This window comes from Panthera pardus, unplaced genomic scaffold (assembly GCF_024362965.1).
Source record: "Panthera pardus isolate Hobbes unplaced genomic scaffold, ASM2436296v1 HiC_scaffold_6, whole genome shotgun sequence".
Taxonomy (NCBI): Eukaryota; Metazoa; Chordata; class Mammalia; order Carnivora; family Felidae; genus Panthera; species Panthera pardus.
Genome location: NW_026526991.1, coordinates 99,531,363 through 99,557,340, shown reverse-complemented (window position 1 = coordinate 99,557,340; position 25,978 = coordinate 99,531,363). Strand labels below are relative to the sequence as shown.

The 25,978-nt window shown below is 44.9% G+C and overlaps 1 protein-coding gene, 1 long non-coding RNA gene and 1 pseudogene across 5 annotated transcripts; 2 read left to right on the top strand and 1 right to left on the bottom strand.

Annotated features, from left to right (window-relative positions):
• The first annotated feature begins 2,640 nt into the window (after nucleotides 1-2,640).
• LOC128774973 (uncharacterized) lies at nucleotides 2,641-6,526 on the top strand. Of its 3 annotated transcripts, XR_008419557.1 has the most exons (3): nucleotides 2,641-2,840; nucleotides 5,858-6,278; nucleotides 6,356-6,526. It is a non-coding gene; the product is annotated as an uncharacterized LOC128774973 (long non-coding RNA). The 3 variants fall into 3 exon arrangements; XR_008419555.1 differs by lacking the exon at nucleotides 6,356-6,526 and having other exon boundaries at nucleotides 5,858-6,313; XR_008419556.1 differs by lacking the exons at nucleotides 2,641-2,840; nucleotides 6,356-6,526 and adding an exon at nucleotides 3,342-3,364 and having other exon boundaries at nucleotides 5,858-6,313.
• Nucleotides 6,527-12,176: 5,650 nt separating this feature from the next.
• Nucleotides 12,177-12,922, bottom strand: LOC109276166 (glutathione peroxidase 1-like; annotated as a pseudogene).
• Nucleotides 12,923-16,134: 3,212 nt separating this feature from the next.
• C1S (complement C1s) lies at nucleotides 16,135-25,500 on the top strand. 2 transcript variants are annotated; one of them, XM_019464640.2, is made up of 12 exons: nucleotides 16,135-16,304; nucleotides 17,256-17,367; nucleotides 17,619-17,826; nucleotides 17,958-18,135; nucleotides 19,010-19,135; nucleotides 19,580-19,779; nucleotides 19,992-20,145; nucleotides 20,585-20,700; nucleotides 21,114-21,192; nucleotides 21,684-21,812; nucleotides 22,844-22,918; nucleotides 24,249-25,500. In XM_019464640.2, the coding sequence occupies exons 2-12, from the start codon at nucleotides 17,345-17,347 to the stop codon at nucleotides 25,046-25,048; spliced, it is 2,088 nt and encodes a 695-aa protein (XP_019320185.2). In that variant the 5' UTR covers nucleotides 16,135-16,304; nucleotides 17,256-17,344; the 3' UTR covers nucleotides 25,049-25,500. The 2 variants fall into 2 exon arrangements, with proteins under 2 accessions (XP_019320185.2, XP_019320186.2); XM_019464641.2 differs by having other exon boundaries at nucleotides 17,201-17,367.
• Nucleotides 25,501-25,978: the final 478 nt, after the last annotated feature.

Genomic DNA, 25,978 nt, shown 5'->3' with positions numbered 1-25,978 from the left:
GATAATATAGACAGATGGCTGCAAGAATTCCCCTCGGTTTGGGCAGAGACCAGTGGTGGCGGGGGGGGGGAGGGGGGGGGGCGGGATAGGACTAGCTACTCACAGGACCCCGGTCCTGGTAGAGCTCAAGCCAGGAGAGAGTCCGGTAAGGATCAAACAATACCCCATGTCTCAGGAGGCCCGGAAGGGGGATCCAGCCACACATCCGGAGACTATGAAGCCTAGGGGTACTAGTTCCTTGCCAGTCTCCCTGGAACACCCCCCTACTGCCGGTCAAAAAGCCTCACACAAATGACTACCGACAGGTACAAGACCTCCGGGAAGTAAATAAGAGGGTCACGGACATACACCCAACTGTTCCCAACCCATATACTCTCTTGAGCTCCTTGGCGCCCTCCAGGGTCTGGTATACTGTACTAGATTTAAAGGACGCCTTCTTCCATCTGCCACTGGCACCCCAGAGGCAACCCTTGTTCGCCTTCGAGTGGCATGATCCGGAGGAGGGCTACAGTGGGCAACTCACCTGGACACGGCTATCTCAGGGATTCAAAAATTCGCCCACCGTCTTCGACGAGGCACTACACGAGGACCTGGGTGAGTACAGAAGGGAGCACCCTGGCCTCACCCTCCTACAGTACGTAGATGACATCCTGATTGCTGCCGACACGGCCAAAGACTGTGAGCGAGGGACCCAGGACCTGCTGGCTACCCTGGGGGCCTTAGGGTACCGGGCATCCACGAAGAAGGCTCCGATATGCAGGGAGAGGGTAAGTTACCTGGGATATATCCTGGAGGGCGGACAGCGGCGGTTATCAGATGCCAGAAAAGAAACTGTCCCAAAGATCCCTACTCCCACCTCCCGAAGAGAAGTAAGGGAATTCTTAGGATCAGCCGGCTACTGCTGCCTCGGTTCCAGGTTTTGCTGAGATTGCCAGGCCCCTATATGAAGCTACCAAAGAGGGGAAAACATTTAAATGGGCTGAAAAAGAAGAAACTGCCTTTAATCAGTTAAAAAAGGCCCTCCTAAGTGCCCCAGCCCTGGGCCTACCAGACATTACGAAGCCCTTCCACCTCTTTGTAGACGAACATAAGGGAATAACAAAAGGGGTTCTAACTCAAGCCTTAGGCCCCTGGAACCGCCTGGTGGCTTACCTCTCCAAGAAACTAGACCCAGTGGCTGCCAGCTGGCCGCCATGCCTAAGAATTATTGCGGCGACAGCACTCCTAGTCAAGGACGCAGACAAACTGACCCTAGGACAGGAGATCTGGATCACGACTCCACACGCCATTGAAGGGGTCCTGAAACAGCCTCCTGATAGATGGATGAGCAATACACGTATGACTCATTACCAGAACCTCCTACACAACTCTCCAAGAGTGCGGTTCCACCCCAGTACAGCCCTCAATCTTGCAACCCTGCTGCCCAACCCTGACCTAGGTGCTCCACTACATGACTGTGCGGGAATCCTGGAACAAGTACATGGATTCCGGACGGACCTGACCGACCGGCCCCTCCCCGATGCTGAGGCTACTTGGTTCACTGATGGCAGCAGCTTTGTGCGAGACGGACACAGGTATGCGGGTGCAGCGGTGGTCACCGAAACGGACACCGTATGGGTGGAAGCTCTACCCTCCGGAACGTCAGCCCAGCGAGCAGAGCTCGTAGCCCTCACCAAGGCGCTGATGCTGGGAGCTAGAAAACGGCTTAACAACTACCGGACTTGGGAGACCCAGTTTTACCAGACCAGCCCAAATACTCCCAGGAGGAGTTGGAGTGGATCAAGAAACTCCCCATGGCCCAGGAGATAAAGGGATGGTGGTATACACCTAACAAGGAGCTCGTGCTGCCAGACCGGCTCAAAGTCTCAATATTAGAGCAAGTTGTATCTGCCTGCAAGACCTGCCAACTCACCAACGCGAGAGCCACATCAAATAAAAAAGGAACCAGGCTCAGAGGCACCGGACCGGGAGCCCAATGGGAAGTCGACTTCACTAAAGTCAAACCAGGAAAGTATGGTTATAAATATCTTTTAGTATTTACAGACACCTTCTCTGGCTGGGTGGAGGCATACCCAACCAAGCATGAAACGGCTCAGACGGTGGCTAAGAAGCTACTAGAAGACATCTTACCCAGGTATGGTTTTCCTGCCATGATAAGATCAGACAATGGACCAGCTTTTATCTCGCAGGTAACGCAGGCAGTAGCCAAGGTGGTGGGGGCAAACTGGAAATTACATTGTGCTTATAGGCCCCAGAGCTCAGGACAGGTAGAAAGAATAAATAGAACCCTAAAAGAGACCCTTACCAAATTAACCATGGAGACTGGCGGGGACTGGGTGACTCTCCTACCGTATGCTCTTTATCGGGTTAAGAACACTCCTTACACCTTGGGTTTTACTCCCTATGAGATCATGTTTGGCAGGCCACCCCTTATTATTCCCAACCTTCGAGCTGAACTTCTTGCTGAGTTTAAAGATCAAGAACTTTTTCTTTCCTTGAGAGGGCTCCAGAGGGCGCACGAGGACATTTGGCCGTGCCTCCGTGCCATCTACGAGGCTGGCCCGACCCCAACACCTCATCAGTACAGGCTGGGAGACTGGGTCTACGTCAAGTGGCACCACCGGCGTCAAGAGGCGCTGGAAGGGACCCTACATCGTGGTGCTGACAACCCCCACCGCTCTCAAAGTAGATGGCATCGCGACCTGGGTCCATCACACCCACGTTCGGCCAGCGGACCCCTCCACGATCTGGAAGGACTTCGTCACGCAATGGGCTGTCATTTGGGACCAACACAACCTGCTCAAGCTCAAGCTACAGCACATTTGACCCACCTAATATTGGTAACTCTGTTAACTCTGCTTGTCATTGCTCATGCTGCCGGGAGTCCCCACGCCCCCCAAAACATCACCTGGCAGATCATAGACACCAGCTCAGGGACAATATTTAATCAGACCTCCCAGAGCCACCCCAGGGACACTTGGTTCCCAGAACTTTGCATAAACCTCCAAACTCTGTTCCCCTTGTCACCATAAATGCAGCCGGTCCCATGATTGGGTCCGTAAGCTACATGGCAAGGGGGGAATGAAAGGGCGGGCCTACGCCCGCTGACTTCATCTTGTTCTGTGTTCTTCACCTTGACCATGCCTCCTCCCCTTGAGTAACCTCCCGCTCACCCTTTCAAACTTCCCAATCAAAACACGCTGGCGACCTGCCTAACAGGACTCCCGACCCTTCCCCAGCCTCCCCAGCCAATCTGCTGAGGCCACAGCCATTACCTCACCAACTGCCCCTAGGCCCCAATAAAACCTTTGTGCTTTTGAAACTCGCTCTCTCTCCCCGGTATCTCACCGCTGCGTCGGTGCAGGTAGGGGATTGAGCTCAAGCTAGCTCAAATAAAGGCTCTTTTGCTTTTGCATCTGACTCGGCTCTCTGGTGGTCTTTGGGGATCACGAATTCTGGGCATAACACTTAAGATATTGATCAATACTCCAATTCCCTTTATTTCATGAAGTTAAAACTAGTGATTTCTACCTACATATTAATCTAATCTTTTGAAAGAATTCACCTCTGGGGCACCTGGGTGGCTCAGTCGGTTAAGCAGCCGATTTCAGCTCAAGTCATGATCTTGCGGTCCGTGAGTTCGAGCCCCACGTCGGGCTCTGTGCTGACAGCTCAGAGCCTGGAGCCTGTTTCGGATTCTGTGTCTCCCTCTCTCTGACCCTCCCCCGTTCATGCTCTGTCTCTCTCTGTCTCAAAAATAAATAAACGTTAAAAAAAATTAAAAAAAAAAAAAAAGAATTCACCTCTGACATACTGATGGACAGATGAAAAAAAAATTTTTTTAATGTTTATTTATTTTTGAGAGAGAGAGAGCCTCAAGCAGGGAAGGAGCAGAGAGAGGGAGACACAGAATCTGAAGCAGGCTCCAGGCTTTGAGCTGTCAGCACAGAGCCCAACATGGGGCTCGAACTCACAGATAGTGAGATCATGACCCGAGCTGATGTCAGATGCTTAACCGACTGAGCCACCCAGGCATCCCACTGATTGTCATACTTTTATGTAAAAAAGTATTTAACTCTGTAAAAACTGTTCATTCCCTGGAGTACTTTCTTCCCTGTGAATATCGTGTTTCCTGGGCAGCTGTCCTGATCTGTGCTAGAATAAAACTCTCTCTCTCTCTCTTTTTAAAATCATATTAGAATTCTTTCTAGTCAAATTGCATGGACATTTCTTGGCTTAGTTGGCAGGACATCAGAGAAATCCACCTGAGGCCACCTGAGGTCTTCTGGAACCTGGCACTTGGTACCAGCATGGGCCCTTTGTATACCTCTGGCTTTTCAGCAACCTTTGAGTGGATCAGTGAGTTCTGGTATGCAGATCTCCTTATTTTAAGTTGACAGTCCTGACTTTTATTCAAGCTGGTTTTAGACTGATTTTATTTGTACTGGTAAGATTTTCCAGGTAGGAAACCTCTGGACAAGGGAGTAAAACTTGGGTTGGCTAATTCATATTTGGCTTTGATCTGGCAATAAAACCTTAAAGACTGGATAATACCAACGAGTCAGAAAATGAGAGATTGAATTATTTAGCTCTGAAGATAGGGGATACTTGCTCCTTCTAGCCAAAAGGCGTTCTCAGGTGACCGAGAACCTAATGGAAGTATCTGAGGTTATTCCTCAAGATGAGAAGCAGTCCCATTGGGAATTTCATCTTCTTCACATAGTAAATAAAGTCTGGCTTGTCTGGGGATGCACAAGTAAGGATTGATCATCTGGTGCTTGGAGCCCTCACGGCAGTTTTAGGCTACCAATGGGGAAACACCGGATACCTCAGTGTGTTTCACAGCCTCCTAGAAGTGCACTCATAAATAGTACACTTTGGTCCACTGTATTCTTCTCTCCCAAGAGAATTGTCCAGATTTTATACTAAAACTAAAGCCTAAAGAAGATGCGAAATCATGCTCTAAAGCTGAACAGCTCCCAGGGGCGCCTGGGTGGCTCAGTTGGTTGAACGTCTGACTCTTGGTGTCAGCTCAGATTATAATCTAATGGTTCCTGAGTTCGAGCCCAGGATCAGGTGCCGTGCTGACAGTATGGAGCCTGCTTGGAATTCTCTCTCTCCCTGCCCCTCCCCTACTCACTCTCTCTATCAAAATAAATAAACTTAAAAGAAAATAAAAAAAAAAAATAAAGCTGAACAGCTCCTGAATGCACAATAGCCACCTACATGTTCCTGAAAAGGGGACTCATAATTCCTTGTACTAGCCCTTGTAACACATCTATTGAAAAGTTTGGAGATTTGTTCAAGACCTGAAAGCTAGAAATAATACTGTGGTGCCCTGACATCCAGTGGTCCCAAATCCACATACTTTGCTCTCCTTGATTCCAATCAATAAGCATTACTTTTCATAGTGATAGATTTGTGTAGCTCCTTCTTCAGTATTCCTGTAGATGTATTAAAGTCCATATTAACTCAAGGTCCTGCCCTAGGACACCCCAATTATGACCCCATTTTCTTCATTTTGGGACATGAAAACAAAGGGAATGCTCTAAGTGTATTAACTCAGAAGCATAGTGATCAACATTGACCTATAGGATATTATAGCCAACAACTTGGTTTGGTGACTAAAGGACTTCCACCTTGTATGAGAGCAATTTAGGCAACCACACTCACATGCAAGGCCACTGAGGAAATAATGGGCTCCTCTTAACTATATTCCACATTCAGTTGTATCTCTTCTATACTCTCATCTTAACATTATGCTGTAAGTCAGCTTCTTAAAAAGTAGTATTACTCTCCATACCTAATAGTATTCTAGCTTGACAAAGTAACTTTAACCCTGCAACTTTACTTCCAGATCTACACAAAGACCTTGATCATGGGTTTCCAACCAGGGCTTAGCAGAATGGCTCCTGAAAAGAAGGGTGCTGAGAAGAAGGTCTGTTCTGCCACCAACGAGGTAGTGACCAGAGAATACACATCAACGTTCACAAGCACATCCATGGAGTGGGTTTCAAGAAGTGTGCCTCTCAGACATACAAAATGATCTGGAAATTTGCCATGAAGGAGAATGGGAACTCCAGATGTGCGCATTGACACCAGGCTCAGCAAAGGAATGTTCCAAACTGTATCCGTATGCAGTTGTCCAGAAAACGTAATGAGGATGAAGAATCACCAAACAAGCTCTATATGTTGGTGACTTATGTACCTGTCACCACTTTCAAAAATCTGCAGACAGTTAATGTGGATGAGAACTAATTGCTGCTTGTCAAATAAAAGTATAAAACTACCAAAAAAAAAAAAAAGACCAAAAGATCTTGGTCATGACTGTATTTCATTATCTTCTTATTCCTAGAAATGACTTACATGAGACCCCATTGATAATGCTGACTTAATTTGGTTTATGGAATTTACAGATGATCATAAAGAGGATCAAGGACATTACTAACTTAGATATGCAATTACTTCTTTAACAGATATAATTGAAAGTTCTTATTTACCCCAAATAAAATCTTCACAATCTGAATTAATTGCACTTACTTGAGCTTGTCAACTGACTAAAAATCAAATAACAAATATCTATACTGACAGTCACTATGCCTTTGGAGTAGCATATGACTTTGGAATGTTATGGAAACAACAAGGATTTTTAACGTCCTCAGGACAACCTATAAAAAGTGGAAAGCAGGTTGCAAAGTGATTAGGTGTGATACAACTACCACAACTTGCCATTATTTAGATACCTGGGCATTCTAGATTTGATACCATAGAAGAAAAGGAAATCATTTGGCTGATGTAACTGCTAAGTGAGTATCTCTAGATACAAATTTTGTCCAGCATCAAGAATGCTCATTGTTCCTTGATATTAATTTATTAAAAGATCTGCTTTTATGGACTCAAAGGGAGAAAATTCAACCCTATCACTCAGGTACGGGTTGGGCCTAACAAAAAACTAGTGTTCCTATCGGAGTACAAATACTTTTACTTTCACATATTTGTTAATTGACTCATTGGAGATCTGGAAAAATGATTTTATGGAGTAAATAATGTTTATGGAACCTATCAAATGTATGCCCGCTGTACCATTTGCCCAATACACAATTCTGGAAAGTCATTACATAGATCACAAAGACATCTCTCACTTCCCAAAGGACCATTTGAGGTATGGCAGTTGGATTTTGTCCAGATGCCACCATCTTAAGGATATAAGTATGTTTTGGCTATGATTTTCACATTGGTTTTCATCTTTTCCTTACAGAAGAGAGCTATGGCATTAACGGTAGGCAAATTATTTAGAAAGGATAATTCCTGTTTGGGGAATTCCTCTGAACTACATCATGATCAAGGTTCCTATTTTACTGGACAAAAATTAAAACCATTTGTAATGTTTGGCCGATAACATTTCCATTGTGCTTATCATCTGCAATCCCTAGGATTGGTGGAAAGAAAAAATGGTACCATTAAGATTCATTTGGCAAAATTTTCAGAACGATTTAAATTTCCATGGCCAAAACCTCTCCTACTAGTATAGTAAAACCTTGGATTGCAAGTAACTTGTTCTGCGAGTGTTTTGCAAGACGAGCAAACATTTCTAAAAAATTTTAACTTGATAAATGAATGATGTCTTGCAATATGAGTAGTACATGATGCTGAATGTCACATGATCACAACTGCGCCATTAGTTTTCTTTCTCTCTCTCTAATTTGCTGAGGAGTTGTGGGTGATCGTCTCCCATGCTCGGATGCTTGGTCTCAGGCCATAGTGTTTGTCAGAAATCCGTGATTTTTCAGAACGTTGGAAGGTACTCACAGCTGGCACTAGTGTATTTTTTGCTATTGCAAAGCCCCTATGACAGTCTTTTGCTTTTCCATACAAGAGTAAGTTTAGGAATGCTTTGCTTTTTCCAGGTCAGGCTGCCTGCAGATATAGACCCTTTCCTCTGCTGCCTTATTGCTAGTTACACTAAGGACAGTATATGCCAAGAGTTTATTAATACTGTCCTGTAGTCAACATCCGGGTGAGTGTATACAACAGCTGCCATGTGGGAAAAGATTCCATTGAGCCAATAGATAGCAGGGATTCTGTTAGCGATAGTGAAAGTTGTCCAACACAATAACCCTCCTCTCTCTTGTCTCCTTCACTCCAGCCTTTGAAGGTTTTCAAAGATAAGTGCAGGTTAATTTATTTTCTTTATATTTTGTATTTTCTTTGTTATTTTGTATCATATTACAGTGTTGTAATCATTTTATATGAATATTTTTGGATTGTGGAACGAATCATCTGAGTTTCCATTATTTCTTATGGGGAAATTCACTTTGATACAGAAATGCTATGGATTACAAGCATGCTTCTGGGACGAGTTATACTCACAAACCAAGGTTTTACTGTACTTCCAGGTTAGAGATGTACTACCTTTCAAAAACATCGATTATCCCCTTTTGAAGTCATAACAATTGCATGGCCTATGAGGTTAGATGAAGGAATGTATGAACCAACCTTATTAATATTATTGCCATTACTATCAAGGCTTCATTATAGCCCTTAAACAAAGTGAAAATTTTGTTCACAGTTTCTTTTACAGTGAGCTCCTAGGAGACGAAGATTTCAAAGACCAACCTGGGGATCTTGTTTATTAGAAAAGACATCAAATAAAAGAGTCATTACAACCTTACTGGAAGGGACCTTATCAAGTATTACTGAATAACCCTGTGCTGTTATGTTAAAAGGTCTAAATGCAGACATCCACATTTCTCCTTTAAAAAGGTCCCTTCACCAGAGTGAACTTCAACTCTTGTCTCTGACACTCGGCTCTAACTAAGCAATGGATGCCAGACCAGGATAAGAAATAGATGACATCAGCTTGTCCCAAGATTTGAGACGAGACCTGTATTCTACTCTTCTTTCTTTTTCAGTTTGTAATGTTAGAATATAGTAAACCTACCTGTTTGCTTTCACCTCCTCCTTTATTACATCCTGATGAAATATCATGGTTACCTGCGGATTTAACTAATGTAACTTCAAATACTACCCTAGTACTTTACTATGATGATAACTTAGATAACATATTCATGACCTCTTGGACACACTGTAATGTTCCTTTAGCTTCTGACGCTTGATTTTTAGGATATATATATTATAAAGGACTTTTATTAGGAAAAGTCTTTCAAAAAAGACTTCCTAACTCAAGTTTAACCTGCATTATGTATGACACTCAACAGATTGACCATTGTGTCTCTATAAACTTAGATGATAATTTATTAAGAAAGGTTCCTGGGCACAGTGGGAGCTTGGGTACAAGTGACAGCTTGTCCGACACGCCAAAATATCCCATGTATTCACAGACCATGTTTTTGTAGATGGAATGGCCTAACCCAAAAAAACCAAAACTCAAAAAACCCAATGGGTATCTCCCAGAGATGCTACTTTAGCCAAGTGACTTGGTGGATTCATCCACCTTCTAAATCTGACTTTGTCTTAGGACCCAGAAGATTATGAGAAGCCTCATGGCATACTCAGACCAAATTACATTGAGAAGTTCCTACTACTCAATTAGCACTAGTCTGGCGAGCCCAACACTTTTGGGTTCAAAATCTTTATCCTAATTGTACTAAAGCTGTTGGTTTACAATGGCAGCAACACATTTGGTGGATAAGTCAGCACTGGCCCCAGTGAAGAAAGAAAACTTTGGGTGGCATAAGGATCAGGTCTGGGTATCCTCCCTCAGTCAGGCTGAGCTTGCCTTTCATAAAGACATGTCTAGGTGTCTGGGTGGCTTAGTCAGTTAAGCGTCCGACTCTTGATTTCAGCTCAGGTCACAATCTCACAAAACTTGAGATCAAGTCCCACAACTTGCTTGGTATTCCCTCTCTCTCTCTCTCTCTCTCTCACTCTCTCTCTGGCCCCCCACCCCCACTCCTATGCATGCACTCTCTCTTTCTCTCAAAATAAATAAATAAAAACTTAAAAAAATAGTTCTGGGGCGACCGGGTGGCTCAGTCGGTTAAGCATCCGACTTTGGCTCAGGTCATGATCTTGTGGTTAGGGGAGTTTGAGCCCAGTATGGGGCTCTGTGCTGACAGCTTGGAACCAGGAGCCTGCTTTGGATTCTGTCTGTCTCTCTCTCTGCCCCTCCCCAGCTTGTGCTCTGTCTCTCTCTCTCTCTCTCTCTCTCTCTGTCTCTCTCTCTCAAAAAATAAATAAACATTTATTTTTGGAGGGAGACAGAGAGAGAGAGACAGAGCATGAGTTGGGGAGGAACAGAGACAGAGTGAGACACAGAATTCGAAGCAGGCTCCAGGCTCCGAGCTGTCAGCACAGAGCCCGATGCGGGCCTCGAACCCACAGACTGTGAGATCATGACCTGAGCCAAAGCCAGACATTCAACCGACTAAGCCACTCAGGCACCCCCTCAAGGTGACATCTTTATGGTAGGTAGGCTTTTCTGGCATTGCCTGTGCCCTAATTTGTGAAGTCACCATAATCTATTATTGACATTAAAAAGTGGAAGAAAAACTGGTGGTAGGGTATCTGGCAGAGGTATTGGTCCTTCCCAAGGTGCACAGGCTTCTGAACCTTCACAATGAACCTCAGTTTCCACAATCTACTGGGGGTCTTTTTTGCAGCTGAAACAAACATGGGGACGAAGAGAAAGCCTTCCTTAGTGGGAAGGCTTTTCAGCCCTGAGAGATTCCATAAAAGCGGCAAAAGCCACGGAGGCATATGTTGGAAACCATCTGTCCTGTACATCGTGGAGGCTGGATTGTAGGCAAAGCTCACCTATCAATGCAGCCCTGGGTGCCAGAGGCTTGGGACCAAGGCGGGAAATGGAAGGGAAATGTGTCATATAGAAGGACCCCCATATGGTAAATGTAGAATGCCCAGATTAGCCTTTTCCTAGATGATGTCTTTCAGTTGTGTTTAAGTTCACAAGATATGGATTCTGAACAGTTGGCATAAAGCAAGGGGCATTAAGGTGAGATCAAAAACTAAGATTTTCTCTTTCCCTCAGATGCTACTGAATTTCTTCTTCAGTCTTTGGTAACATGAAGTACTGGGTTTTGGAAATATGATTTTAATTTTTCCTGGGATGTCTTCTTTGGGGTCTGGGGATGGCTTGTTTTAGAAATTTTGTGGTGGGGGGGCTAGTGTTACGATATGCTTGTGTCTCATGAACTCTTTGGACTTTCCAAAACTGGGCTCAGGAAAGGTATGCCTCAGAGCTATCTGCACAGTCTCTGGGATTTTGCAGGAACTAAATCATTGTGGCTCAGGCTGCAGCCACTCAAGGAGCCACACCACCACTCAGGTATGGAAACCCCATAGTTGAGACTCAACCGAACACAAATTGGGACTGATGGTTTCATGAGTTTAACTTAAGAACTTTGGGCTTCAGTGCCTTTGGGATTTCTTTTGCAATGAGATTTGGACTTTAATTTTGGAGTTTGATAATGAGAGGTTTTAAAATAGTTGTTCATATTGGCAACACCTCTTTATTGTTGGCATTTTATTGTTGGAATTCCTTCCTCCTTTCCTTTCCTTTCCTTTCCTTCCTTTTTCTTCCTTCCTTTCTCTTTCTTTCTTTCTTTCTTTCTTTCTTTCTTTCTTTCTTTCTTTCTCCTTCCTTTTTCTTTCTTCTTTCTTTCTTTCTCTTTCTTTCTTTCTTTCTCTTTTCCTTCCTTTCTTCTTTCTTTCTTTCTTTCTTTCTTCTTTCTCTTTTCCTTCCTTTCTCTTTCTTCTCTTTCTTTTTTCCTTCCTTTCTCTTTCTTCTTTCTTTCTTTCTCTTTGCCTTCCTTTCTCTTTCTTCTTTCTTTCTTTCTTTCTTTCTCTTTTCCTTCCTTTCTCTTTCTTCTTTCTTTCTTTCTCTTTTCCTTCCTTTCTCTTTCTTCTTTCTTTCTTTCTTTCTCTTTTCCTTCCTTTCTCTTTCTTCTTTCTTTCTTTCTTTCTTTCTCTTTTCCTTCCTTTCTCTTTCTTCTTTCTTTCTTTCTTTCTTTCTTTCTTTCTTTCTTTCTTTTTTCCTTCCTTTCTCTTTCTTTTTCTTTCTTTCTTTCTTTCTTTCTTTCTTTCTTTCTTTCTTTCTTTCTTTCTTTCTTTCTTCCTCTCTGATGACACCCGACACTATACTAGTGAGGAGCCTTGGTTTGGAGAGCGGATGCTGGGATGGACAAGAAGCGCCCATCTCAGGAGATTTTCCTGGACATCAGGTGTTCCTCCACGCAGATTTCGAGAAAACACCATCCTTGATGAAATCCCCAGAGGGCCGCGCTGTGACTGCCAAGCAGCAGGGGTAGGGGGCGCCCTAGGCACAGCAGGGCTTCGATGTCAGGCTTCATGTGGATGGTTAGAAAGCAGCAGCTGTCCCTGCGCATAGGCACACCGTCTGGGCCTACCAGGAACTTCTCGAGGTTCCAGGTGACGTCGGTGGGCACACTGGAGACCAGGTGATGAACTTGGGGTGGGTCGTGCACGCAGTGGCGTCGTCACTAAGGGCAGGCAGAGCCTACCGCAGGAAGGCGAAGAAGGGGTGCGCCTGCGCGCTGTTCCCCTGGCACTTCTCAGCGTGAAGTTGGGCTCGAACCAGCTACGGCCACTGAGTGGGAAGTACTCAGGGAATTTCGGATCTCTTTGTTCTTGGCATTCTCCTGATGCACGATCTGCTTGCAAGAGAAGCGGAGCACCACAGGCCTGGGGCCCGAGGTGCGGCGGCAGCTCGTTCATCTGGGCGTAGTCCCTGACGGTTGTGCCTCAGAGCAACGCCACGTTCTCCTGTCAGCACTTGTCCCACAGGGAACCCAGGCCCTGGGCTCCCCGCAGGCCAGCAGGCACGCAGAGGTCTACACCCAGAGCGGGGCCTCGAGTAGAGAGGCATACGGCGCGGGCTGTCAGGACAAGAATTTCTATTGTTGGAATTTCTTAATACCGTCATTTAATCCCATTGCAGAGCTCTGATAGCTGTCTTGGCTGACAAGGCTGGGTGTAATCTGGGATGGGAATGGAATAGGTGAATTTCCAACCTTGGGTGCGGAATATACTTAACGTTAATGGATTGTTCAGAATCATTTGGGGGGGCTTCTGGGGCCAGTGGTGTTGGAGGACACAAAAGGGGAGCAGTGGTTGGCCTTGGCCGAATGGAGCCCTCATTAGATTGCTGAGCCTTTTCTCCCAGGTAGTCTGCCTAGCTCATTGTATGCTTAATTGTCAAATCTAACAGGTTAAAGAAGAAAAGCCTTGGGAGTGTTGGGGGAAATATTTGTACTACCTCTGATAGATCTTTCCCGATGGAGAGAGCTCCGTGATATGACTCTTGTGGCCACTCCATTCCATCACTCACAGCTCTGGGGAGATAGAGTGATTTATCTACCTGGTAAAGGCAGAAAGAATATGTGGGCATGTCCTTACCTTGGCTCTTCTTCCTCTTGGGAGTGAGCTGTCCAAGGGGAGCACGTATTCTCTATTTGAGAAGGCCTTCCCTGGACTAGCATTGTCTGTGTCTAGAAGGGTAATTCTTTTTTTTTTTTTTTAAAGCTTATTTATTTTGGGGGGAGGGAGGGGCAGAGAGAGAGAGAGAATCCCAGGTGGGTTCCACACTGTCAGCGCACAGCCCAGTGTGGAACTTGAATCCACCAACCGTGAGATCACGACGTGAGCCAAAACCAAGAGTCGGATGCTTAACTGCCTGAGCCACCCAGGCTCCCCTAGAAGGGTAATTCTAACTCTGGCAGTCAGTTAGCCACTATTTGGCTTTTACGCTAGGCTACTTGCTCGATCTTGGCATTTATTGCTATTAGAGATATTACTTTGGGCTCCGTTTGCTGCTTTTGTTTTATTTCTGCATCTCTCTAGAACTTGGAATGGAAAGAGGGATGGTATTATTCAGCCCCTCAGAGACCCTAACATTGTGAATATGATAATATGATAGTTAGGATTCTGAGTAGCGCTAGTGCTTATAACCTAAAATATACTTCTCATGTTTGTGCTGCTTGGGTAGCTCAGTCGATGAAGCATTTGAGTCTTGATTTCGGCCCAGGTCATGATCTCATGGTTAGCGAGATTAAGCCCCATGTTGGGCTCTGTACTGACTGTGTGGAGCCTCCCTCGAATTCTCTGTCTGCCTCTCTCTCTCTCTGCCCCTCCCTCCCTCTCTCTTTCTCAAAAATAAATAAACTTAAAACTCCACTTGAATCAATCAATCAATCAATCAAGATAAAATGTCCTTTTCATGTTTATACCCATGTGTGTTAGTTACACTTAATATTAACACGGAAGGTTCTAAATTTGTGGTTTGTATATTAGCATTGTCACCTCAGCTGGGGTTCAGATGGCCCTGAGGATGGCGATAAGCACCATCATTTTTATGACTCCCCAGGATACTGAGCAGATTATGTAACATGTCCCCTGTCACTGTAAGAGTCCTTGGCTTGACCTCTTGCTGACCCAGGGAAGGTAGCAGGGCCCAGAGATGTCCTCACATGTGTCTTGAGATTTAGAGGGGAAAATAAAATAATCTAGTTGGATGGCAAAATTGAAAAGGAGAAGTCAAAACACGGAAGAGTAGGAGAGAGTCACTAACTTTTCTGGTGAGTGTTGAATTCAGAAGGAAAAGGGGAAGGAATCCTGGACAATTTGGTAAGATGCTCTCTTTTTCTCGCCGTGTGCTGATGCATGCTGTGAAGCAGGCTTCGGGCTCTGAACCGTCAGCACAGATCATGACCGTGAGATCATGACCTGAGCTGAAGTTGGACGCTTAACCGACTGAGCCACCCAGGCGCCCCTCTTTCACTGTTTCATTAGAGTCTTCTGACAGCCATGTAAGGTAGGCAGAATTGATGTTATCTCTCTCTGTTTTATACTTGAAGAAGCTGAGAAGTTAGGTAATGAACCGGTCCTGGACCTGTCCTTTGATTCCAGGCCCAGTGCAATCGATTTCAAGGCACGTGGTTTCCCCCAACATTTGAATGCTCCTGAAATCAAGATTCATCTTATAATCAATGATATATCACAGTTTAACTGGCAAGCGTTTATTCCTAGTGGTGTGTAAAAGAAGGGAGCATCTTCCTTCGATAAGGTGTAGATTCACTGGAATGCAGTTACCAAATAGGGGTAGGAAGTAAAAAGGGACACAAAGAGGAGGTGAGAGATCAGGGAAGGCTTTGTGGAGGAATCGTACAGCCCCGCCCGTCCCTTGGTCCCTTAGCTGCAACTTTGAATTACAAAAGCCTTTTTGTGTTTGTGTGTGTGTGTGTGTGTGTGTGTGTGTGTGTGTGTTGTTGTTGTTTGTTTGTTTGCTTGTTTTCAAGTTTGACACCAAAACCTCTTTGGTGGCAACACCTGACCTGAACCGATGTAAGGTAATTTCTAACTATAAGGAATGTATAAATATCATATTTAATTATAACCAAATTATATAATTTTAGTTATTCCGCTTACTGTGAAGATCAATATGTTTAGCTGCAGAAATATTAATGTTTGATAATGGAGCATTGTCTCAGCCCCTCGAGGGGAGTGGGGGGGAGAAGGTATTACCTAACATTGGGGCCATGTCCTGCACTGCCTTTCTAAAATCTGTAAAATTCTGAATTTTGAAACCTGTTGGGACCCAAGGGTTATGGATAAGAGACTGGACTGTATCTGAACTGAGGCTTGATTGGTGGATAGGATTTCGATGCTTGGCGGGGATTTTAGGAAGAGGAAGAGCATCATCCCACACCAGCTCGGGTCTAGGTCTAAGTCATTATCTAACCATTAAATTTGCTTTAAGGGCAGCGATGAGAGGCATTTTTGGTAAGTACTCTCCCTTAAGTCATGATTCATACACAGTTGGAGGGTTGGACCTTCTGGGTTTGGCTTTTCCCCCACCATATTAATCCCCTCCTTTTCCTACAAGTCACCTGACTTCTGTGAAAACTCTGTTAACACACCCTTTGGCTGAAAAAGAACGTTGGGCAATCGGTGGAATTTCCCTCTCCTCCTTTCTCCCCCTGGAGCCCCAGATGCAGGGACCTCAGTCCTGACCCGAGTATGCAGTTCTTGTTTCAAAAGCAGAGGGAGCTCCAAGATCAAGGCTGAGTTACCCTTTCCCTATGTCCTGGTCTCCCAGCCCCCCATTTGTTTAGATCAGGGAATTTCAGACATGCACACTGGGGTAGAGAATCATATGAACAGAACCAGGACAGGGAGGCCGGCAGAGGTTCCTGCAGAGGGAGCGTCCAGGCCCTGAGCTGCTCTCCCTGCGAGTCGGCAGGGTCGCCCAGCATGCCTGCTGGCACGAGAGAGGGGACTGACCCACTTGCTCCCATCAGCTGCTGAAGGTAAAAACCTTAAAAACGGAAGAGCAGAGCTTTGATGGAAGAAAAAAGAAAGGCAGAAAACTTCACATAGGAAGGTTGCGGGCAAAGATGGGGGGGTGCTGGAAGGAGCAGAATAAAAGAAGGCAGAAGAGAGGCAACCTATTTCTCTTAGGTTGGCCCCCCCTCCCCCCACCGCCACCCCACTACTTACCACTGTTTTTAGGGTTAGAAACATTTTTGGCAAGCCTCTTAACTTTGGAAAGAGATCTCCTCTTTTTAGTAAAGGGAAAACAAACAAACAAACAAACCCAAACCCTGGAAAATTAACATAGGAAATTGAGGGAATACCTTTCCTTCCTTTTGTGTTTCTGGTCATTCAGCTGCCCTTCTTCTCATTTCCCACCCAACCCTGTGTCAGACCACTTCTCCTAAGGTCACTGCCTTCCCCTAGTAAAAGAAGCTCTTTCCTCCATCAGTGGTCATCGGGAGCACCAAGAGAAATATGTGCGACAGTAAACATAGTAAAGAGAGCTGGCGTGAAGTGATAAGGGCGATCTTTGCCAAAAGAGGAGGGAGAAATGTCTTAGATGGATAGTCATGATGGGGAAAGACGCCTGAAAGCCTGAGTGGAAACGGGGATATTGTTTTGTGAGGGCAGGAGAGAGGCTGATAGAGAGGGGGCAGGGGTGGGGAGTAGGGGTGAAGGAGGGCAACAGGGAAGGAAGAAAATTGGGAGAAAGTGCTTATTCTTTTGGAGAAAAACTGGGAGAAGATCCTGAGAAGCAATGGGAGAAGGATTAGCTCTAGTTTTAGTCTAGAAAATGAATTGAAGTAGAACCAGGGAGGCGGGGAGAGGACAGGCCTCATGCAGCGATCAGTGTGCGGCTTTGTTTAGCTTGTGTGTTATTGTCACGAAGGTGACACTGAACCCCAGGTGACCCCACCACCAAAGAAGGTGCCTGTGTTTGTTAGACAAATATAGCCGGGCCTGCCACCCCTTTGCTCCAAAGTCCAGAGGCGCAGAGAGCCAGGACCAAGAGGCGTACCGCCGTTCACCAGGGATGAACAAATTGCCAGAGATGCGGTAAGTGATCACGAGTCTACAGAGATGTACGTACATGGGGCTCTATTCCCTTTATCTTCTCAAGAAGACAGCTCGGCTCTGAAGCCCAGGTTTTGGTTCAGCCTAGGCCTTTTTGCTTTATTCCAACGAGATTCTCCATGTGCTCTTGCCCTCTTCCTTTCCCCTCCCTTCTGCCCATGACAAATGCTAGAGCACTTCACTAGTCTGCCAGTACCTGGGTCACCCACGTCTCCGTATGTCTTTTCTTTCAGGTGCGTCTTCTTGTTTTCCCTTTTGGCATCCGTTTACACCGAGCCTACTATGTATGGGGAGATCCTGTCCCCTAACTATCCTCAGGCATACCCCAATGAGGTAGAGAAATCTTGGGATATAGAAGTTCCTGAAGGGTATGGGGTCCACCTCTACTTCACCCATCTGGACATAGAGCTGTCGGAGAACTGCGCATATGACTCAGTGCAGGTATATTATAATAAGCGCATAAAGGATAGGGCTGGGGGTGGTGGTGGAATGTTCTATTCCCTCTGTCCCCTTTTCTGACCTCCATGCCAAAATATTACCCTTTCTCAGCTTCCTTTTGATTCTTCTCTTAGATAATGTCAGGAGACTTTGAAGAAGGGAAACTCTGTGGGCAGAGGACCAGCAAGAGTCCCAACTCTCCCATCGTGGAAGAGTTCCAAATCCCGTACCATAAACTCCGGGTGATCTTTAAGTCAGACTTCTCCAATGAAGAACGTTTCACTGGGTTTGCTGCCTACTATGTCGCTGTAGGTAAGGCTCACCCCTCTTTATGTGCCTCATGGGTCCAGCTAAAAGATTAGAAGGAGAACAAACAGCAATTCAGCAAGTAAGGATCCTGTTTGTAACTCTTAAGAGGTGTTGACTTGATTTGGGTCTGTCTTTCCAGGAATTGCCTTTGTGAAATTCAAACACGTGGTATCTTAGGGGTGATGATGATAATGGTAAAAATAGGTAATAAATAGTGATTTATTGAGAACCACTATAAACTGGGATTTTAAAACCCAGGAATTTTAAAATCCAGGAATTTTACCTATATTAACTTAAGCTTCACCTCAACTCTTCAAGGTGGGTATTATGATCTCCACTTAAAGATAAGGAAAGAGAAGACTAGGAAAGTTAAGTAACTTGCCAAGAGTCACATGAAGAATGCGTGGTATTCAAACCCATCCAATGGCAAACAAACCTTCAAATTCTGGGTGCTTCTGTACCTAACTCCAGGTTAAAGTGAAGTTAGAACATCTCATAAGGCTGAACTGTTGTTTAGATTTAACGCAAGTGCCCAAATCCTATAAAGTGATAAGTGTACTAATTGCTCCTCCCTGAAGTAGACATTTCATCATGTTGAGCCTATAGAGTGTTGTCTCTGGAGCTGAAATGCTCTGTGAGAAAGGCCAACGGTCTCTGGCATTGAGAGCTCCTTTATAGCTGTGCAATGGCAGGGCACAACTCTCGAATCATATTTCAGGAGAGTAACACAGAATAATACCATCCTGAAAGGTGATTCCCTCATTTATTTAAGTAACAGGCTGTTCCTACCCTTTCTTACCCTTGTAGGGTTGGGTTTAAACTCATTCTTCCTTCTAAGTCTCTGTCCTTGACCTCAGTCTTTCTCTGCTTTTTCTAGATGTAAACGAGTGCACAGACTTTGCCAATGCCCCTTGTAGCCACTTCTGCAACAACTTCATGGGTGGTTATTACTGCTCCTGCCCTCCAGAATACTTCCTCCATGATGATATGAAGAATTGTGGAGGTGAGCTTGGCATCAAGAGGGGTGCATGTTCCCTGGGGTTTGGAATGGTTTGAGGCTTCAGTTAGATCTTTGTTGGCCTTTCTAATTTTGACTAGCCTCAGCCTTGCTTTGGCACCTATCTTTAGTTACCCATAAGCTGTGGAGGAGCCCCAAGAGTGGAGGAAGACAAGCCTACAGGGTCAAGTTAATGAATTGGAGAGGAGAAATAGATGCCTGTAAAGAGTCTACCTGGGGCTGTTCATATCCATGAAAGGCTTTATCATATGCAGTGTGATGGAAACTGAGTAGGCATTGGGTATCTCTACTGATTTGCATGGGGTATGTAATTGTGGCATGGGGGCTCCAGTTAGGGATGGTAAGTTCATGAGAAGAGTCACGGAATGGAGCAGGAACTCCTTTCCTTGATCTTATATTTGATTGCCCTTTTCTCTGTTTCTCCCATAGTCAATTGCAGTGGGGATGTATTCACGGCACTGATTGGGGAGATCACAAGTCCCAATTATCCCAATCCATACCCAGAGAATTCAAGGTGTGAATATCAGGTCCTCTTGGAGGAGGGATACCAAGTGGTCGTGACTGTGCGGAGAGAAGATTTTGATGTGGAACCAGCTGATTCAGGGGGCCATTGCCCTGATAGTTTAGTTGTGAGTGATGAATGATTAGTTTTCCTCCCAACTCACACAGATCAATTTCTCCCCAAAGACAAATTGTCTTTCCTTCTGCCCCTTCTTTTCTTCTTCTCCTTCTTATTTTATGTTACTTTTATTACTTTCTTTACTTCTGTCCCCTCCATTTTACCTACCTGTATCTTTTAGTTCTTTCTCTCTTCTGATTTCACCATTTTGTTTCTTTTCAGTTTGTTGCAAGAGACAAGAAATTTGGTCCTTACTGTGGTAATGGATTCCCTGGGCCACTAAATATTGAAACCAGGAGCAATGCTCTTAATATCATCTTCCAAACTGACCAAACAGAGCAAAAAAGGGGCTGGAAACTTCGTTACCATGGAGATCGTGAGTAACCTATAAGTTGGTCTTTGGTGCTACCAAAGTCCCCGGACAATGTAAAATCCAAACAGGTAGATTGTTGTATGGATAGTTCACCTGAGATACGTCACTTCTTCAGCAAGATCTAAACCTGTCAGTGGTCATTAGAAATGCCTGGACCTCTAGGAATCCTTCAACTGGGCTTGTGGGTGCAGATGATGTGGAGTGGTTAGTATGTACAACGTGGGGTGGTTTGTTAGTATGTACTAACACAGCTGGGAGGATGAAACTGCCTTAATGACTCTTTTTGGAGTAGGTAAGGCCATATTGTTTTAGACATCTACATTGGAATGTTAAGCATCAGAACTAAGGATGACTGAATGATTTTAGAAAGTGTGAAGGTGATGTAAATGGAATAGAGATTCTCCAACTATTTGGTAATTTGATTCCCCCTGTTCTTTCCAAGCAATCCCTTGTCCCAAAGACGTCACTGACAATTCTGTTTGGGAGCCTGAGAAAGCAAAATATGTGTTCAAAGATGTGGTGAGGATAACCTGCCTGGAAGGGTTTGAAGTCGTACAGGTAAAGTACAAACTTAGGGGCTTCTCCCTAATCTCTAAGTCAGGATGAGCATACTGGAATTATCTGATGGTTTACTGAATGTCCTTGTTTGAGCAAGGTATAACTCCTTTTCCATAAACAGAATACTGCAGGATCTTTAGTCCTTCCTTGTAAGTCATGGAGCTCCTTGGCCAGATTGACATTCTCCTTCTGCTTTCAGTCTTCTTGAGGAAGGGATTCTGATATGTTGGGACAAAGTTGTCTTTTAGCCTCCACTCCTGGGTGCTTTGGGTCATTCTGCTAAGATAAGATGTCCCCAAACTTCTTATGGTCAGGACTCCTCATTGATCCAAGGCCAGAGATAGATTCCATTCTTGATTTTGGGTTCTCATATCTCTCCTTATAAATTAATGGTGATGTGTATTATTCTCCAGGGAAGTGTTGGCTCGAGATCTTTCTATTCTACTTGTCAAAGTGATGGAAAGTGGAGTAATTCCAAACTGAAATGTCAACGTATGTATCTCTTTAAAATGGGACTTTTTTTTTTTTTTTTTCCTTTCCAAGGGAATTGAAAGATGGGTTCATCAAGATTCAACTTCATGTTTTCCTCTTAGGCTTGTGAGAGAGTGGGTTGGATTTTTTGAAGAGAAGCCAGCCAATTAATTGCCAGCCCAGTTCTGGTCCTAGACTGGCCAGATTAGCAGGCTTCTTTCAAAGAAAGAGGCTGTGGGGTTGGTAGACTTAGTAGCACCAATGAGGTCCATTCCTGGCTTCTTCAGGGGCCTCCACCAACCACTGAGAAGCTACAACTCCTTATAGCTTTCAAGGGGCTATCTGATTTGGCAGGACTCAGTGATCTGGGGAGATTCAGCCCAGGTGTCCTTATGGATGTGCGGGTGGGGAAGGAGTGAGGAACATGGCTTGGAGGATGGAACTGGCTCCAATGACTCCTTCTGGAAGGAAGTGGCTTTCCTGACCATCACTCTCCTGCCTTCCTCTGATAGCTGTGGACTGTGGAATTCCTGAACCCATTCAGCATGGTACAGTCGAAGATCCAGAAGATACTTTATTTGGTTCTGTCATTCGCTATACTTGTGAGGAGCCATATTACTACATGGAAAATGAAGAAAGTGGTAGGTTTCTTTGACTAGGGAAAAGAGGAGAAAGAGTGAGAGTTGGAGAGTGAATAGCGCACTCTTTCTGGGTTGGAGAGAATTTGGAGAGAAATGAAGGAGATGGGATGGACTTTATTTATTCTCTTGGCTTGGTCTAGTGATGCAGTTTTCCTATGGGGATATAGGATCATCTGTAGAGAATCAAAGAGGTCACCTAGCTCGGTTTCACAACTGTGGCAGGAATTCCCCCTATGATATCCATATTCATGTGGTTATCCAGCTTTTGGCCAATTATTTAATGTAGAACCTACGGGAGTAATGCTTCCAGTGTCAAGTCACCATACCAAATGACTGCTTAAAAAAAAAATGTATATATATATATACACACACACACACATATTATATATATATACACACACGTATATGTATATATACATATACATATGTATATGTATATACATACATATATGTAAATATATATATATATATTTAATGTTTATGTATTTATTTATTTTGAAAGAGGGAGAGCACAGCAGGGGAGGGGCAGAGAGAGAGAAAGGGAGAGAGAGAATTTGAAGCAGGCTCTGTATTGTCAGTGCAGCGCCTGATGAGGGGCTCACACTCATGAACTGTGAGATCATGACCTGAGCCAAAATCAAGAGTCAGATGCTCAACCGACTGAGCCACCCAGGCGCCCCCAAATGCCTGGCTTTCTTGATGGAGGGGACTTGGCAGTACTAGATGAAAGATGGGTTAAGACATAATATGTACCACTTTGTTGCTTTTAATTGAATTTATTTTCCCACTGGAAGCATTTTTCCAATCTCTACCGTAACCCTCTTTCTGCTTTGGGGACTCTTCCTTTCCCTCCTTTGGCAGAATAGAGGACAGAAGGATTGTTTCAAGGGTGTTCTCAACATTCTGTTCTAGTTGATTTGATTCGATTCCCTCCTCAAATGCCAGAGTTGCGGAGGCTCTGAATGGAAGGGGGGGATGGAAGAGAGAAGATGTGGTGGTGAGTGTGTCCTGTGTCCCTTGTGCTATTCCAGGGGAGTATCACTGTGCTGGCAACGGGAGCTGGGTGAATGAGTTGCTGGGCACCGAGCTGCCAAAATGTGTTCCAGGTAATCAGGGCTCAGGGTTGGGGAGAGACCACAGACATAGGTGGAGGTGAGGGGGCCCACTCTCTGAAAGTAGCTGCAGTCTTTTTGGGAAAGGACTTAACACTCTGGGTCTAGCCCAGGGAGGTGGAGATAACACTGGGCTGTGGGCCCGCCAGGGCCTTGGGGAATTCCTCCACCGCCCTGACTCAGGCCAACTGACAGGAAATAGAAAATCAGCCAGTGACAGTTGGTGGCAGAGGGAGGGCCAGTTAGATTCGGTAAAGTAGATGCAATAAGGGGATAAAGAATTGCTAAAAACAGGGCCCGAAAATTGAGAGTGAGGATTCCACATGCAGAAACAAGACCAGCTAAATAGCTCAGTTATTATGTAAAAGTCTATATGGCAACACGGTATAGAGGAATAAAAGAAAGGAAGAATTGCAGACAGATCAGAGTTGAATAGAAGAAGGCTTTCAGGCAAAGCCAGAACAATACTGATGATCCTGTAGTAACAACAGTGTTATTGAGAGCTAGGGACTGAGCTAATTAATCGCATTTATTATCTCATTCCAGGCCTTGCAACAACCCTTTGAGGTGTTACTAGTTCCGTTTCAGAGATGAGTGAACTGAATACAAGGTCACAGAGTTAGTAACAGGCAGCAGTAGACTTTGAACCCAGGTCTGTCTGAGTCCAAAGCCTGATATTATGCTCAACTCAGAGTCCACTCAGGCTGACTACTGAGGGATTTAGGTAAACTGACTTGGTCTGGAATAAAATTCAGTGGTAGTTGCATTCGGTAATGGCAAAATATTCAGGCCTGGAATCAATGGAGAATTGAAATGAGTGATGAAAGAAGAGAACCCTCTCTTTGCCCTACCTCCATGGATTACTAGGAGGGCCTCGGCTGCAGTTAGGACTTCGGTACAGAAGGCGATAAGCATTTGGTCTGGGCGTCAGAAGGAGGTAGAACGCTTGCCTCCTCCATCATCTGTATGAGGAAAGAATTTCCCAGCACTGCCTCCAGTTGGGCCGCTGTCCCCATGTGCTGAACCTAGGATGAAGTGTACCTCTAGAGGGCTGTTTTCATAGTGTGAGGCACTAGCTCATTTGGACTCCTCAGTTTACACACCAGACTCTCTCCCACGAGCCTGCCTGGCTTTGGAAAAGTGAGATGTTTGGTGATTACATTCAGGATGAGTCAGATACTCAGATGGTTGACCAAATGGAGGGTTGGCCCTATTGTGCTAGAGAATTGTGAAGCCCGGCAAGTTTTTGAGTAGTTGGAGGATCTGTAGGAGGCCAATAATTTATTTCTTATTCCCTCTCCACCTTGTTCTTGTTCTTTCCTAGTCTGTGGTGTTCCCAGTAAGCCCTTTGTAGGAAGACAGAGGATATTTGGAGGATCTGTTGCAGATATTCAAAATTTCCCCTGGCAAGTCTTCTTTTCAGACCCACGGGCTGGTGGGGCTCTCATCGATGAGTACTGGGTGCTGACAGCCGCCCACGTCGTGGAGAGAAACCATAACCCAGGAATGTACGTTGGGTCCACCTCAGTACTCCGCTCAGATCTGACAAAAACCAAGATGCTTACTGCTGAGCGTGTGATTATTCATCCGGGTTGGGAATTGTTGGATGACCCAGAGTCACGGAAGAATTTTGACAATGACATTGCACTTGTGCAGCTGAAAGAGCCCGTGAAAATGGGACCCACTGTCTCCCCTATCTGCCTGCCAGGTACCTCCTCAGAATACAATCCCTCAGTGGGAGACCTGGGACTGATCTCAGGCTGGGGCCGAACGGAGAAAAAAGATCATGTGCGCCAGCTCAGAGGAGCAAAGTTACCCATTGCTCCCTTAGAAAGGTGCCGGGAGGTGAAAGGGGAAAATCTTAAACTGGATATAAATGCCTTCGTTTTCACTAATAACATGATCTGTGCTGGAGGACAGAAGGGTGTTGATAGCTGTGAAGGGGACAGTGGCGGAGCTTTTGCTGTACAGATCCCCAGTGTAGAGACCCCCAAATTCTATGTAGCTGGTCTGGTGTCCTGGGGCCCTCAGTGTGGAACCTATGGAATCTACACACGAGTAAAGAACTACATTGACTGGATAAAGAAGACAATGCAGGAAAATAGTCCCCCCAGTGTGGACTAATCCATACATAGACCACCAGCTTCTTCAAGGGCTATGACCAATCCATTTGCTTTCTGTTCCTCTCAATATTCCCACGATTTCACTATGACTGAAAAAAGACCTGGGAGTGTGATTTAAATAGAACTTGATTGTTGGGGTACTTGGCTGGCAGGAGTGTTTGAACATTATTACACTGTGCTGGCCATTCGGTGTGGTCTGAATCTGTGGGGGTCCTCTCCCTTGAATCCCAACTATGGATAACAACACGAGAAGGATGCTCCTATCTCACGCTATTCCCTAGTGAGTCCCCTCTCCCCCCTCCTGATGATTGCCTGGCGTTACGGTTCTGATTGTGAAATTTATTGTTGGGCATACCCTTGATTTTTTGTTTTCCCTTTACCGTTTGAAGTTCCACTTACCTTATCATACTCAGTGTCTACTATCTACTTGTAATAAATCATGTTTGAAACTCAGTTTTGGCTGACTTGACTTATTCCGCATCAGGACCTCAGCCCCAGAGAAGGGTGAGGAAAGGGCTGTTGTGTCATGGAAATTCAGTCATCTAGTAGCTAATATTTAATTGTCATGAAAAGGCAATTCAGATTTTCTTCTCTCTTCCAACTGAGATTTATTGGATATTGTGGGTCAGCACGAATGTCATCAGTACAAGGTACCATAAGGTGCGTTTGAAATTAAAAAAAAAAAAAAAATTTTTTTTAACGTTTTATTTATTTTTGAGACAGAGAGAGACAGAGCATGAACGGGGGAGGGGCAGAGAGAGAAATTAAAAAAAATTTTTTTTTTTTAACATTTTATTTATTTTTGAGACAGAGAGAGACAGAGCATGAACGGGGGAGGGGCAGAGAGAGAGGGAGACACAGAATCAGAAGCAGGCTCCAGGCTCTGAGCCATCAGCCCAGAGCCTGACGCGGGGCTCAAACTCACGGACCG